At 33.9% G+C, this 13,993-nt stretch overlaps 1 protein-coding gene across 1 annotated transcript; it reads right to left on the bottom strand.

Moving 5' to 3' along the window:
• Positions 1–988: 988 nt before the first annotated feature.
• LOC141719321 (uncharacterized) lies at positions 989–3,894 on the bottom strand. The gene is made up of 4 exons (XM_074521692.1): positions 3,680–3,894; positions 2,506–3,285; positions 1,506–2,337; positions 989–1,096 (listed from the first exon to the last, which is right to left on the bottom strand). The coding sequence occupies exons 1-4, from the start codon at positions 3,892–3,894 to the stop codon at positions 989–991; spliced, it is 1,935 nt and encodes a 644-aa protein (XP_074377793.1).
• Positions 3,895–13,993: the final 10,099 nt, after the last annotated feature.

Below are 13,993 nucleotides of genomic sequence, written 5' to 3'. Positions count from 1 at the left end.
TGAACCTGAAAGGTTTGAAATTAAATAGACATAAAAGAATTTTGGTACAAATATAGGAGAGGTCTAATATCCCATGCCAGCTTCTCGTAACTCCCTTTTATCTAAATTTCATATGCGGATTCAATCTTTGAGCAACCCAAAGTTTTGATCCAAACAAAATTTTCCCAGAATTTACATATCTCCTTTTAAAAAGAGACAGTAGAGCTAATATATGAAACATGCCTATAATGAGAAAAAGTGTTGATCAACAATGGGAAAAAAAATTCTGAAGCAAAAAATTTACACCGATAAAAATAACAGAATGAATGCATGTTGGTTGTGTGGTTAGCACCATGAATGAGAGCATGTTTGGCACTTTGAAGAAAATATAAACATGATAATTCCTACGGGGGGAGTGCAGTATGATGCAACTGGAAGATTGATATCTCAGTACAAATTTAAATGATTTAACATCCTAGAATTTATAACTTTTTTTGCAGGGGCTGAGCAAGTTGCTGGATGGAACACCTATTCTGATGTGCTTTCCACCTGCAGCCCGAATATTTAAATTGGGAAACACTACAAAATATTTAAATTCATGCATCTCACTAAGATATTCCACCAGTAGTGCCATGGTATAGAGATTTTTTTTTAAAATTCTGTTGTGCCTTAACATAGCGGAGCGAACAGTGTCGGGAATGGAAGTACTTGTTCAACAATAATAACACAATGGAACAATACCCCAATTTGTTAAACATTCATCTAGAGTGAAGATTGCTTAGAGTTCTTAAAAATATTCTATTTTTATGTTCCTTGGTTATTAGCCAATGTGTGATATTAAATGCTACCTATGGCTATGCGATATAATTTTTTTGTATTATAGTTGAACTATGGATAGCATAAAAATGCACAGATGCAATAAGTTATATATTTTATGCTTAACAAAAGAGGTAGCATGGTCTGATGTCTTACATCTGTCACGTGTGGGCGCCTGAATGTTCTCGAAGACCTATTTGTAAACAATGTTTTTTATTAGAGCCTGGTCCTTCACCTCAGTATCAGCATTGACAATGATCAAGCCTTCTATTCCAGTGACCCTTGACAGAGCCACATACACCTGTCCATGGGTGAATACCTGGCTAGAAAGGTACAGACCTACACGGTTTAAAGACTGGCCCTGACTTTTATTAATTGTCATTGCGAAACATGGTGCCACTGGTAGTTGACGCCTATTAAGTTTAAACGGCCATTTTGATTCTTTCGGAGACATGATGATTCATGGAATGGTAACATTTTGACCAACTTTTGCTCCAGAAATTATGTCTCCTCGAATAGACCACTTGCCTAGACGGGTGACTATTAGTCGTGTGCCATTACAAAGACCCGTAGATTGATTTAGGTTTCTGAGAAGCATGATGGGGGTTCCTTCCTTAAGTCATATATCATGGTTTGGGACTCCACTGAACCTTAAACTATTCAAAAATTCTGGGGGAGTATAACAAATCATCATCCGCCTTAATACTCACCTTGCACACACTATCGGAGCTTAGATATGTTCTTCCTTCTCCCGGTATCATGTTCATTAGAAAGTCATTCAATTCATGGACTGTTTCATTTTTTGGTGTCAATATAGCACGTTCTTTTATGTATGCAATATCCTTATAATTTTCCAGCAAAGAAGGGTAGACTTCGCCGACAATGCCTTCCATTGGATTCTCGGTTGTTGGGCTGCACAACTCTGGTAGAATTCTTATCAGTTCCTGTGCTGGATTTTCGTATAGGGAACCATCTCCGATCTGCAAGAGCCATCTATCAAATGATGCTATTTTCTCGGCTTCTATTTCTTCAATCCCTTCCCTGTGGAGCCTCATATTTTGTTTCAGCTCAAAAATTTCAAAATGAAGCCAAAGGTAAGATGGGTTTAGTGAGGCATCAATAATATCTGCACGTTCACCTTGCGGGATAACAGGTAGAATCTGGCGAAAATCCCCACCACACACGACTATAAGGCGTCCAAAGGGCTTAGATCGACTATTATCATACCGTGTGCTTAGCAAGTCTCTTAAGGTCTTGTCTAGAGCTTCAAAACGATATTTGTGGGTCATTGGTGCCTCATCCCAAATAATAAGAGAAGTTTTTTGAAGAAGTTTGTCTAATTGCGTACCATGTTTAATCTCACATGTAGATTCAGCTGTTATGTCCAATGGGATGCGAAATCGGGAGTGTGTTGTCCGACCATTCGGTAGTAACAACGATGCTAACCTTGAAGTAGCAACAGGAAGGACTATCAGCGACTCTGATCTTAATTTAGAAGTGATTGTATTCCATAAGAATGTTTTTCCTGTGCCACCATGACCACTGATAAAGAACAATCTGCCTTCATCATTCTGAACTGAGTGTAAAATTGCGTCATAAGCACCTTTTTGGAATTGATTTAAATTATTTAATGATTTCTCATGCAAGATCTTCAAAGCAACATGATCATAATCCAGCTCCTCATTCAGCAATCTATTTGATAAATCTCACGTGAGTGAAGAATCTGGTTGTGGCATTCCATCTATGTCCTTTAGGCTCTTGCCTAATTTTTGCATAATACCTTCAATTTCAACCAGTGCATATGACTCAATTTGTTCTTGTGTTAGATGTAGGTTAGGTACCTGAAACCTTTTTCTTTGCAAGTAAAGCATTTCTTTCGAGAGTATTGTTGAATGACTTTTCCAAAGTTCTGGTACATTGGAAACTTGGCAAAAGACGAGCATTGTGACAAAGAGATTGCGTAACTCATTTCCTGTTGCCCAAACTGCGGCCTCAGATAAGCAATCTATCCATTCTCTGTCATCATCCAATAATCCTAAAGCATAACATGCAGCTTTGAAAGTGGGATATGTCACACCATTTATCGTTCTAATACACTCAAATGATGTGCTCCCTTTTAAAAAATTTAGGAGCATGCGCATATAGAAACGTTCTCCACTTGACGGATGTGCAAAGTAAATTCTACCAACTGCATTCCCCTTTTTCTGCTTGGTCCATAATTTACACTTGGAATTCCAAACCCAGTGTTGGGGGAATTCTGCATAAGTAAGACTGCGGGCATCCTCATGCTTCCTGTTTGTCTCCAACAATTCCGTGAATTTTGTTTTTTCTATGCCGGGCATATTGAGCACATTTTCAATGCACCTGCTTTCCTCAAATATAACAGTATGCTCATTGGGCAGGTGAAAAGGTAATCGCTCAACTGCTGGGTACCTGTAGTTGATGCCGAATTGAAAAATTCTCCAGGAAGCCTCACATGCTGATATGTACCTGATAAAGGTAAACATGAAAGGTATGCAAATATTATAATTAGTTAAATCGAAAAGCTTCCCTGATCATAAAACTTACATATTCTAACATAAATTTAAAAAGGTTAGTTTTTTTTTCTTTTACAACACATAGCACGTACCTACAGTCAAGGTATGCTTTAATTTCATCCCGCTCGTCGGCGGTCTCAATCACTGCGGTTGCTCTATCTGGGCCTTTGTTAATATATTTGAATAAATATTTGATTGATCTTGCGCTGTTACAGAGTTCAATGTTAATATGAGCATCAAATTTGACTGATAAATATCTGTTCTAAGGGATGACATAACGATTGTCCAGGAGGATGCCATTTTTTTCCACAGTAATTCCTGTATTCCTGCACCTATATATTGGGAACCCATCTTCTCCAATTGTGGTGGTGTCATTAAATTTCTTTGGGAAAAATTTGGTGCATTTTCCCTGTTGCATACAAGGAGAGGATACATTGGCTTGACCACACGACCCGTGAACCATAGATTTCTTGACCGCGTTATAGGCATCATGGTCGACATTGATATCCGGTATCTCTGCGCTTATTATGGTGTCAATATATTCTGGAGAAGGATTTTTCATTGATGGGTATAAGAAAAGCAGGATGTGCGCATGAGGTAAACCCCTTTTCTGGAATTCTATGGTGTATTAACCTGCACCAATATTTTGATACAATCAAAATAGAATAAACAAATAAAGCAGATTTGGGACTTAAATACTGGCTGATAAAAAATACGCTATAAACAAAGCAAACTTACATGCCATGACTTTACCAAATGGCTGTTCTTTTTTGATGTAGTGTATGAGTTGCTGCAACTTTATCTCAAATACTCGACATATAATATCAACTCTGTTAGAGTCATTTTTTTGACTGATCAGGCCAAGCATGTCATTAATCTCTTTCCATTTTGGATTACATGTGAATGTAATGAAAAATCCGGATAGCCTACCCACCGACAAATTGCCATTGCATCTTGGTAATTCTGAGCCCTGTAGCGCGGACCTCCAGTGTGTGATGATGGCAAGATGACTGATTTTCCTACCATGGACCTGGTTGAGTCCCCATGATGCACCGCATCCATTAATCCTGAGTATAATTCTGTCCTGAGTTCACTTTGATGGGTTCGAACCCACCTAAACCTTTCTTGCTCAACTGCCATGTAAGCGTCGACTATATATTGCTGCAATAGGCGTCCTGCTAAAAGTAAGGTATGCCCCTCAGTGGACCTTTGTTGGAATCGAAAACAATAATACTGGCACATTGTTAGTGTCTGTCATTTAGAAGTTTGAGAGCCCCTTCCTGCTAAGGGTATACCCAGCCTGTAGCCATCTTCTCCATAATGATGAATTAAGGGATACTCCATGGACATATAGCTTGGGTGTAACTCATCAATATGTGTAATCCCTTTAGTACGGTGGCACACAATAATGTCACGCTCAAATTTTTTCTCGGTGAGCTCACCCACTATCAAGCCCCCCACTTCAGATTCCGTTGGGATGTTGTATTGTCTACCATCCCTAGTACGGGCCTCAGGTAGCCGCAAATGAAAAGTGGTTTGTGGTTGCTCTTCGAACATATCTCTTGCTTTTCTATAAGATCTCACCAAATTGCTATGCTCGTCTAACATTTGTGTCAGACCCTGGACAATACTTTCGTCAATAGTGGGACCTCTCTCTGGATTTCACAGTGTGCTAATTCTATTACTAACCTCATGATCGGTATCATATATGTAGAGCTGGGCAAACAGGGGCTTTTTACCTGCTAGTGGAGTAATGAGCTTGAGTTATGGTAAATCTGTCCACTAGCACGAAACACATAAGGTCCTCTTGATTTGTTTATTAATCTATCAACCTGGACTCCTAATGATGCGACAGCAAACATGGAGTTGTAAGGCCTTATATTCTGCTTGAAATTGGTACCTTGCTGTCCAAAATTTGGTCCAAGAAGATGTTTGAGTAAAGCAGGTGGTTCTTTCAAGAGTTGTAGCTTCACGGGTCCTTCTTCACAACAAAAGGTGAAGTGTGGGTCGGAGGTGTGCCTGTTCCTTTTAACCCGCTCTTCATACCATAGCGCAGCACCACAATGCATGCAGCTGTGCCCGGGTGGTCCGAAATACGACGGAAGTGGTTGTTCAGCTGCAATTATACAATAAGCGGAGAACACATGAATAATAAGTTTTTTGTTAAGATGCTTGTAGAATATGTCGGAGGCGGCAAGCCTGGTTCAATTAACAAATTTGAATAAGCTAGTACCTGCATCCCAATTCGTAGAGGTATTGCTTGGCCCTGCATCAGTGGTTAACAGTGGGCCCCTCATGGTATTGTTGGTGGTGCCTGTGAGTGATGGAACTCTTGGTAGTTTGGCCCTTTGCTCTGGAAGTAAAAGTATCAGCTGGATAGGAGAGATTTAAAATGTATAGAAAGAGCTTCAAGCTGTAAAACGTGCATTAGATTACTAGACCCGGCTTGGAAAGTTCCCGGTGCTGCTCGCTTGGCTGGTGTGTGGTGCATTGGCAAAGAAGATTCAGCCCTGAAATCTGAAACAGGTTCAAGAGTTATGAATTTGCATGTTATATGCACAAGGAGCCCAAGTTAATTTGCAGGTAGGCGAGGTATATCAAACAAAAGGGCATATAGCCTAAATAAGTACCCTTATTCAGACAAAGAATAAATCTAGAGACATCACAGATAGATCTTATATTTGCTGCACTAGTATATTGCACAACATGCAAGGAAATTAACTTTTACTATTCACAATAGTTGTATATGAAGCATTGTACACACATTCACTAATGATTCATGTATGATATTTTCGAGGCGATTTTTGATACATAACATATCATTCAGTGGCTCCTAAGGGTAGCAGAGGAACCACCAAAGGAGAGATTATGTGGTAAGCCAAAACTATCACAATTCGTTGAACCATTTCGCATGGCCTAATGGGACATGATCAAACTATACAAATTTTCTAAATGTTTAATTTTGGTTTTTTTAAATTACAGCAAAAACACAGGAAGTGTTGCTGCAAAATCAGGTGGAGGCTTTGCATCCTAGCTATTTTTCCTTTCATAAACTTGGGAAGCACAGTTTTTTTAAAAAATAAATAAATTATATTGTTTCAATTTCTGACATTGGTGTAATATTATTTTTATATTTGATAATTTGTTGTGATATTATTGCAATAAATATGCAAATATTGAGAGCTGTATATTGTACAATATTATTTCATATTTTGGTTTTTGAATAATAGAAGTAAAATGTAATATTGTTTTATAGTTTCAAGCCGTAAAACGTGCATTAGATTACCTGACTGAGCTTGGAAAGCTCTTGGTGCTGCTCGCTTGGCTGATGTCTGGTGCATTGGCAAAGAAGACTCAGCCCTGAAATCTGAAACACGTCCAAGAGTGATGAATTCACATGTTCTATACAAAAGGAGCCCAAGTTAATTTGCATTTAGGCAAGGTATATCACACAAAAGGGCAGATAACTTATATAAGTACCCTTATTCAGACAAAGAATAAATCTACAGACATCACAGATAGATCTTTTATTTTCTGCACTAGTATACTGCATAACATATATGCAGGAAAATTAGCTTTCACTATTCACAATAGTTGTATATGAAGAATTGCACACACATTCACTAATGATTCATGTATGATATTTATGAGGCGATTTTTGATACATAACAGCGCATTCAGTGGCTCCTAAGGGTAGCAGAGGAACCACCAAAGGAGAACTTGTGTGGTAAGCCAAAAGTATCGCAATTCGTTGAACTATTTTGAATGGCCTAATGGGACATGATCAGATTGCAGAAATTTTCAAAAAGTTTAATTTTTGGTTTTTAGAAATTTCAGCAAAAACACAGGAAATGTTGCTGCAAAATCAGGTGGGGGCTTTGCATCCTAGCTAATTTTCCTTTCTTAAACTTGGGATGCACAGGTTTTTTTAAAATAAAAATATTATATTATTTTAATTTCTGACATTGTTGCAATATTAATTTTATTTTTGATAATTTATTATGATATTATTGTAATAAATATGCAAATACTGAAAAATTTATGAATGACTAATCGTAATAGGGCTATATATTGTACAATATTGTTTCATATTTTGGTTTTTGAATAATAGCAGGGAAATGTAATATTTTTAAATAGTTTCAAGCCGTAAAACGTGCATCAAAAAGTACCTGACTGAGCTTGGAAAGCTCGTGGTGCTGCTCGCTTGACTGGTGTGTGGTGCATTGGCAAAGAAGTTTCAGCCCTGAAATCCGAAACAGGTCAAAGAGTGATGAATTTGCATGTTCTATGCAGAAGGAGCCCAAGTTAATTTGTAGGTAGCGAGGTATAGTTGCATGAGCTCAATTTTTTTATTAGTTTTGAATAACATCTGAACACATTGTTGTCTACTACTTTAATAAGCAAGTAGTAAAATTGTTAGGCTGAATAGCACAACCTACTAAGATATTAATAACCGAGCTATAGGTTGCCATTTTTTGTAAAGTAGTCTGAGCACTGAAAAGAATACTATGATCGACACTGCAAGTCTTGTAATCACTGATTATTTTGGAGGTTTTTTGTATTATAGAAACTCCGGTTGTATTAATCAAATCCCTAGCAACTAAACGATATAGCTATTTCAACTATATACACCACTGCCAACAATCAAAATAGTGTGGTATAGACTAAATGATAATATGTACCTCAATTGAGCACTGAAATGATTGGTTTCCAGTGGTTACCAGCTGATTTTACAAGCTCCAGTTAATTTTACAAGCTATCTGGTCACCTAACTAATTATCTTCTTCCAACTTCTTTATTAGTTTTTTTTGTTCAATACAAGTTTTGGAAGTTGCAGTATCGCAACACTAAAATTGTGATGCGAGTTAGCTCTGTTAGTGCCTGTTTTTTAAGTCTACCAGGCTTGAAAGAAATATCATTCTTAGGTTATACTAAGTATCTAAGTATGGAAGTTCATTCATATCAATTAAAGAAAGGGCAATACCATTTGATGGCGCCAGCTTAATGCAATGGCGCAGAAGCAGAAGCTGGGAGGGATGCTGCGAGCACATATGCATAATTTGCATTGCGGAGAAGTAAGGCAATCCTTGGTTAGTCTGTAGCTTTCTACTAAGTATAACAATTTTTCTCCTCATCCTTGCTTGTTTGGCAATCATTTTTTTCAGGAAAGCAGTGTGAATGCTTCCCCCTGGGGAGTTAGCTGCCATCTGCCGCTTAAGGCGGATCTTGAGAGTCCTTTCGTGCCACGCAATGGAAGATAACCAGTGGTGGAAACTTGAGTTCTGCAGGCAGAGAGCACCCAAAGGTTGATAATCCTTGTTAGTAGGAAGAAATGGCTCCATTGGCTCTACCTATTTTATTTTCCGTATAAAGATGAGTCCACATAGACTAAATAATTTGTGAACAAATCTTTAAGCACCAGAAGAGAAGAGGAAGCCAAACAATTACTCAAGATATTGACGTTTTAAATTCTAACTGCTCCCCTGTATCTATCTGAGCGTAAATTATAATAATAGGACCTACATCTACACACATTTTTAATTTTGAAGCACCAATATACCTAGGAAAAATTCACCATTTTTACCTTAAATATATGATACCCTTTCTATAAATAAATAAGAGAATTTTAAAATTATAAGAAATCAAATATAGAAATCAATTGTTTTCCCTTATTTAGTATTGTATGTAAGCCAAACTATCTTGATATAAAATATTGCCACCTAATTTCTTGGAATGCACATAATTTATTAGCATGTTAATTTTAATATTTTACATTAATTTTAAAAAGTTTGCTGCACCTATTTTACATTTTACCAAGGTAAAGGGTACTCAATATTTCTTACGTCTATTTTCTACTTAATGTTGCAACTTAAACTTAATATATTCTTATATTTAAAATAATTCAATTTAATATGGGAGGCGTGATCCAATTTTTTTAATCTGAGTTGAGTACTATAACCTTGATATAAAATATTTGTACACCAATCTGATTTTAGTTTATGGGAGCCTTGATTAATTTTTTTTAATTATTGTGTCATAATATTCTGACATAAAATATGGATATATAATCAGTCATTATGTATATAATTTATCAGGATGCTAATTTTAATATTACCTTAATCTTAAAAAGCAAGCTATTTTACATTTGACCAAAATAAAGGATTACCAAGATTTATTCCTAAATGACTATTTTTTCATTTATATGAGAGATAAACTTATATCCTTATTCAAAATTTTGAAGTTTTAAACTTGTAAAAATAACTTCAAGCTAATTTAGTATTTTCAAGGTGTAAAACTGAACTTTCTAATATTATCCCCTTGCCAGCTAATAGTTCCTGTTTTTCGCTTCTCCGTGGTAGATGCAAATAATTCTCTAACAATTTGACGCTTCAAAGACCTGTGAAATGCACCTACATGCTCGTACAATTCTTAGATATCTAACTCTAAGACTCTGAACAGGAGCTTTAACTTCAGCTAAAAATTGCTCCCAGTAGAACATTTGTTTATCATCAGCAGAAGCTTCCATTATAAGGGGGATAATTTCTCAAAAATAGACTCCCCTATTCGAATGTAAAGAAAAATATCATATGCTATGGATTAATATGCATGTATATTTCAACACTTCTTGCAACAGAGAGGCACACATATTATGAAAATTGGCAAGCATGCAACGAAAGCAAAATTAAACATTTAGCCTATTTGCCAAAGGTACAATACACAATTATATCTGATTATTTAATATCTCTCAAGCAACCTATACAATCTGAGATAACCAAACATGTTCCCTTTTCAGGAAAACTGCTGATAAAATTAAATAAAGGTAACAACATCATTTGCACAGCCCTGGCTCTCTGATCCTCAAGACATCAAGTCAAACAAATAAATTTTTCCAAACTCGCCAAATATGAAGGCAACGCACTACAACAAATCTGGCCATTTACGACGGCCAACTTACGACGGAAAAGAAATGCGCGTCAACTTACGACGGAAAAACTGTTTCGTCGTAATTATTTACGATGAAAAAAAAATTCTGTCGTAAATTTAATATTTTATTATTAAAACTATCACCAACTGAATAAAAAAAGGATTGAGGAAGATTTGTGGAAGTACGACGTCATTAAACTTATGACGGAATGTTATATCTGTCGTAAGTTAAATGCCTTACGACGGAATTTCCGTCGTAATTAAGTATAACTTACGACGGAAATTTCGTCGTAATTGTTCCCACCAACCACAATAAATGCCATCTATACTAGCATTTGTTAGCCGTTCAAAAATAATATTTTTTAATAGAAACTTACGACGGAAATTACATTCCGTCGTAAGTTATCAAAGAGGAAAATTCAACTTTTCCCCCAAAATTTTGGCGGTAAATTTGACTATTTCCAAATTTTTGGCGGCCAATAATTTATGATAAATTCCGTCGTAAATTAGCATATGATTTTTGATATTTTTAATTTTTAAAAAAAGTATTATTTAATGATCCAACCATATTAATGTCAGCATTTATTTAAAACACCACATAAACACCAATTCAAGATTAAACACTAGTTAGTTGTACGAGTCAAACTCATGCTTGACTGTTAAAATGGCAAACAAAATAAATTTATTTTGATATGAAATTTTGGTTATATCACTTATATATATATATATATTGACATCCATATAGTTGGATCGTTGAACTTTTTTTAAAAAATAATCGAAACACCAATTCAAGATTAAACACTAGTAAGCTATACTTGACTGTTAAAAATGGCAAACCAAATAAATTTATTTTGATATGAAATTTTGGTTATATCATTAATATATATATATATATATATATTGACATTCATATGGTTGGATCGTTGAAAAATATTTTTAAAATAATCGAAACACCAATTCAGGATTAAACACTAGTAATGTGTACTACTCAAATTGATGATTGACTGTTAAAAATGGAAAACCAAATAAATTTATTTTGATATCAAATTTTGGTTATATCACTAATATATATATCTATTGATATCAATATGGTTGGATCGTTGAGAAATATTTTTAAAATAATCGAAACACAAATTCAGAAGTAAACACTAGTTAGCTGTACAAGTCAAACTCATGTTTGACTGTGAAAATGGCAAACCAAATAAAATTATTGTGATATGAAATTTTAGTTATATCAATAATATATATATATCTATTGACCTCCATACGGTAAAGTCGTTGAGAAATATTTTTAAAATAATCGAAACATATTTTCAGAAGTAAACACTAGTTAGTTCTACTAGTTAAACTCATGTTTGACTTTTAAAATGACAAACCAAATAAAATTATTTTGATATGAAATTTTGGTTATATGACTAATATATATATCTATTGACATCCATATGGTTGGATCGTTGAGAAATATTTTTAAAATAATCGAAACATAAATTCAAAATAAACACTAGTTAGCTGTACTAGTCAAACTCATGCTTGACTGTTAAAATGACAAACGAAATAAAATGATTGTGATATGAAATTTTGGTTATATCACTAATATATATATTTGTTGACATCCATACGGTTGGATCGTTGAGAAATATTTTTAAAATAATCGAAACACAAATTCAGAAGTAAACACTAGTTAGGTGTACTAGTCAAACTCTTGTTTGACTGTTAAAATTATAAATCAAATAAAATAATTGTGATATAAAATTTTGGTTATATCACTAATATATATATTTATTGACATCCATACGTTTGAATCGTTGAGAAATATTTTTAAAATAATCGAAACACAAATTTAGAAGTAAACACTAGTTAGTTGTACTAGTCAAACTCATGTTTGACTTTTAAAATGACAAACCAAATAAAATTATTTTGATATGAAATTTTGGTTATATGACTAATATATATATATATATCTATTGACATCCATACGGTTGGATCGTTGAGAAATATTTTTAAAATAATTGAAACATATATTCAGAAGTAAACACTAGTTAGCTGTACTAGTCAAACTCATGCTTGACAGTTAAAATGACAAACCAAATAAAATTATTGTGATATGAAATTTTGGTTATATCACTAATATATATATTTGTTGACATCCATATGGTTGGATCGTTGAGAAATATTTTTAAAATAATCAAAACACAAATTTAGAAGTAAACACTAGTTAGGTGTACTAGTCAAACTCATATTTGACTGTTAAAATGACAAATCAAATAAAATTATTGTGATATGAAATTTTGGTTATATCACTAATATATATATATTTATTGACATCCATACGGTTGGATCGTTGACAAATATTTTTAAAATAATCGAAACACAAATTTAGAAGTAAACACTAGTTAGCTGTACTAGTCAAACTCATGCTTGACTGTTAAAATGGCAAACCAAATAAAATGATAATGAAACGAAGCTGTGTATAACATCAAAACCATCAAACGATTGAAGAAATAGAAAGCCCCAATTCGGATTATAACCAATGAAGAACCCTAATTTTAAAATGGAAGATTTACCACTTTTCCACATGATTTGATGCAAGAACTTGATAGAGCTCTTCAAGCCAATCAAGCTGGTTACAAGAACACTAGGTTTTGGATTCATAATCACTTCAAAATCATAGTTTGATTCTCAACACGATTCAAGAATACAGTTTAGAGAATTTTTAGAATTTTCTTTTATTTTCTGAAATTTTTCTGAATTAATTAATTAATTAAATTGATAAAACAATTTATAATTACCATAATTATATCCCGTAATTACAATTAATGATCAATTTATATCGTTATTTATTTTTAATTGTTTGTAAAAATAACGATTTGAATTTTAAAATATACTTGTATAAATATTACAATATATATGCCAAAATTTCCCAAAAATTATGAATAACACAGAAACACGAAGACAACAAAAATTTGAATAATTTTTAAATTTATATGAGTAAAAGTATAAATTTTATGGGGCTCCAAAATACCGAAAAAGTTTCATTTTGAAAAACAAAAAGTTCCCTAATTTAATATGATATGTAGAATTTCAAAACCCCGAAGTGTTTATAAACGACATATAGGCGTACGATATACCTCGGGATAATGACCATTTTCAGGCTACCAACCAGCCTCCGAGCTGATCCGGTTCCCGAATAATTACTTTAAAAATACATAACAAATCGAAAAATAAACTAGTTCACACGAGGCAAGTTAGGTTATGCCACATACATTATTATTGACATCATAAAGCTGACTTTATCATATTTCACATATTTTTCATTTTTAAAAATAATTACGGAATTCCCGGATATTACACCTGCAACTCTAAACCATTTGCAAGATATTTAATAATTATTCTTTAGATAATCATTTACTTTTTGATTAATAAATTAGAAAATATAAATACTTTAGATTTGATAAAATGTAGTCGTAAAACTACGTAAATTAATTAGTTGAGATACATTTAAATTAACGAATTTGTAAAAGATAAAAATATATATAAAATTATACTTTTGAACTTTGAATATAGTCATCCTCATGAATAAATTATACTTTTGAACTTTGAATATAGTCATCGCACATTACAAGATAGTTTTACGTATGTTAATCGTTAAGGATCACCAAGGAAATTGTACATAATATTGGCCTACAGATTTAACTCTACAATAGTATGACATTGTCCGATCTGGGGTGAGCCTGCAC

Source organism: Apium graveolens, chromosome 4 (genome assembly GCF_009905375.1).
Source record: "Apium graveolens cultivar Ventura chromosome 4, ASM990537v1, whole genome shotgun sequence".
Classification (NCBI taxonomy): domain Eukaryota; kingdom Viridiplantae; phylum Streptophyta; class Magnoliopsida; order Apiales; family Apiaceae; genus Apium; species Apium graveolens.
The sequence above is the reverse complement of the archived record's forward strand: the minus strand, read 5'-3'. Positions and strand labels throughout refer to the sequence as shown.

What these genes read in the sequence shown, in the direction of transcription:
- LOC141719321 (XM_074521692.1), bottom strand. Translation starts at nt 3,894, where the DNA reads ATGAAAAATCCTTCTCCAGAATATATTGACACCATAATAAGCGCAGAG. An exon ending in CAACCAGATTCTTCACTCAC is followed by an intron (nt 2,338 to 2,505) that starts GTGAGATTTATC and finishes GTTCTTTATCAG; the next exon opens with TGGTCATGGTGGCACAGGAA. An exon ending in GCTCCGATAGTGTGTGCAAG is followed by an intron (nt 1,097 to 1,505) that starts GTGAGTATTAAG and finishes ACCCATGGACAG; the next exon opens with GTGTATGTGGCTCTGTCAAG.